The sequence below is a fragment of the Octopus bimaculoides genome, chromosome 4 (assembly GCF_001194135.2).
Source record: "Octopus bimaculoides isolate UCB-OBI-ISO-001 chromosome 4, ASM119413v2, whole genome shotgun sequence".
Taxonomy (NCBI): domain Eukaryota; kingdom Metazoa; phylum Mollusca; class Cephalopoda; order Octopoda; family Octopodidae; genus Octopus; species Octopus bimaculoides.
The window spans coordinates 130,871,629-130,873,190 of record NC_068984.1 but is presented as its reverse complement, the minus strand read 5'-3'; the positions used below and the strand labels follow the sequence as shown (position 1 = coordinate 130,873,190).

General features: G+C 36.9%; 1 protein-coding gene across 1 annotated transcript in view; it reads right to left on the bottom strand.

Moving 5' to 3' along the window:
* The window catches only part of LOC106874678 (uncharacterized), a 4,294-nt gene extending 3,215 nt beyond the window's left edge, over positions 1-1,079 (bottom strand). Inside the window, exon 1 of the mRNA XM_014922480.2 lies at positions 908-1,079. Within this exon, the coding sequence (XP_014777966.1) occupies positions 908-1,079 (172 nt within the window). The remainder of the gene's footprint in view (positions 1-907) is intronic.
* Positions 1,080-1,562: the final 483 nt, after the last annotated feature.

Genomic DNA, 1,562 nt, shown 5'->3' with positions numbered 1-1,562 from the left:
CGTAGCCATATCTGAATGATTATTTGGAATTGTGGACTAAAAATAAACTAGTATTGGCTGCTTTGTAAAAAGAATAACAAGGATAAACAAGAAAGCGTTTTAAAACGCCGACTGGTTAACAGACACAAATCATTGCATTCATTATTTGGGATAACAAAAGTGGATTAATAAATCAATATTAGATTTACTCAAAGAAGCAGGAGCTATTTTAAAATTTTTTGTTGAGCACAGAGGTGAATAAATATTGGTTTCAAATTTTGGCACAAGACCAGCAAGTTCGAGGAGAGGTGTAAGTCGATTTTATCGATCACTGGTACTTATTTTATCGACCCCGAAAAGATGAAAAGCAAAGTCGACCTCGGTGGTATTTAAACACATAGCGTAAAGACGGACGAAATGTCGCTAAGCGTTTTGTCCGGCGTGCTAACAACTCTGCCAGGTCACCACTTTACAGAAGTAAATAAAAATTGAGCAGTTTATGGAAAATATTTTCACCCTTTGTAATTAGAGCGTGGAAGGCTCATTTTAGCCATTCAGAGCACACAGAGAAACTATTTACTTAATTGTTTATCATTTGGTGCCAGTAACGAGGCCGCAGGCAATACGACCTGCATTTTGACGCCCAAAACAATAAAGTGAAGTTAACAGCTCCTGTGTGTTCTCACATAAATTCACTTACCAGACAAGTAGAACTCTATGAAATTTTCACCCTTTGCTAAACATAAATTACTTGGTTTCAGTGACCAGGTTGCAGACAGTGCGACGAAAATTTTGACACCAAATAAATAAATGCTTAAATAAAATCATCAAATTCTGTTTGTTCTCATATCAAATTACTTGCCAAACAAGGGCAACTCTGAAATTTTCACCCTTTATAAAAGTTAAACATAATGGTAAATATACCAACTGTAGCATTCTGGATAATCTGCAAGATTAGAATTTTCGGGGAAAACAGTTGGTCCTTCAGCAGGACTAAAGAGGCCAACACCGAGTGATCTGGTTAAACCCATGAAGACGTCATTTGGTGAGTACTTGATCATGTGAGAAACAATATGAGCCGCCTGTAAAGATAGAATCATAGTTTGGTAAGGTTTTGAGAAATTGTATTATTCAATGTAGCAAGGTAGGTCGAGACATTTGAAGATATCATAATAACAAGCATAAGCAATATTGAGCTATGGCAAAGAACGAATCAAGTTTCGATTAGGGAGCAAATATTTAAGAAAAAGTGGAAGTGGATTGGTAGCACAATTAGAAAAGACACACCAAATGTAGCGAAAAGTGTTTTACAGTGGAATCCGGATGGATATAGAAAGAGGAGTAGGCAAAAGAACTCGTGGCGTATATCAACACAAAAGGAACTAGAGAAAGGGGGACATTCATGGCAGAGTATAAGTACAGAAGCGAAAAATTATGCGACATGGAATTCAATTATAAGTGGTCTATACTCCGCGTTGGAGGGTTAAAGGCAAGAAGAAGAATAACAAGCAAAGTGTATGCTAGCAAGGACGTTTCTATGTGGTTGTTTGACCTTCTAGAAATAGCAACCAAGTTCCTTCAAA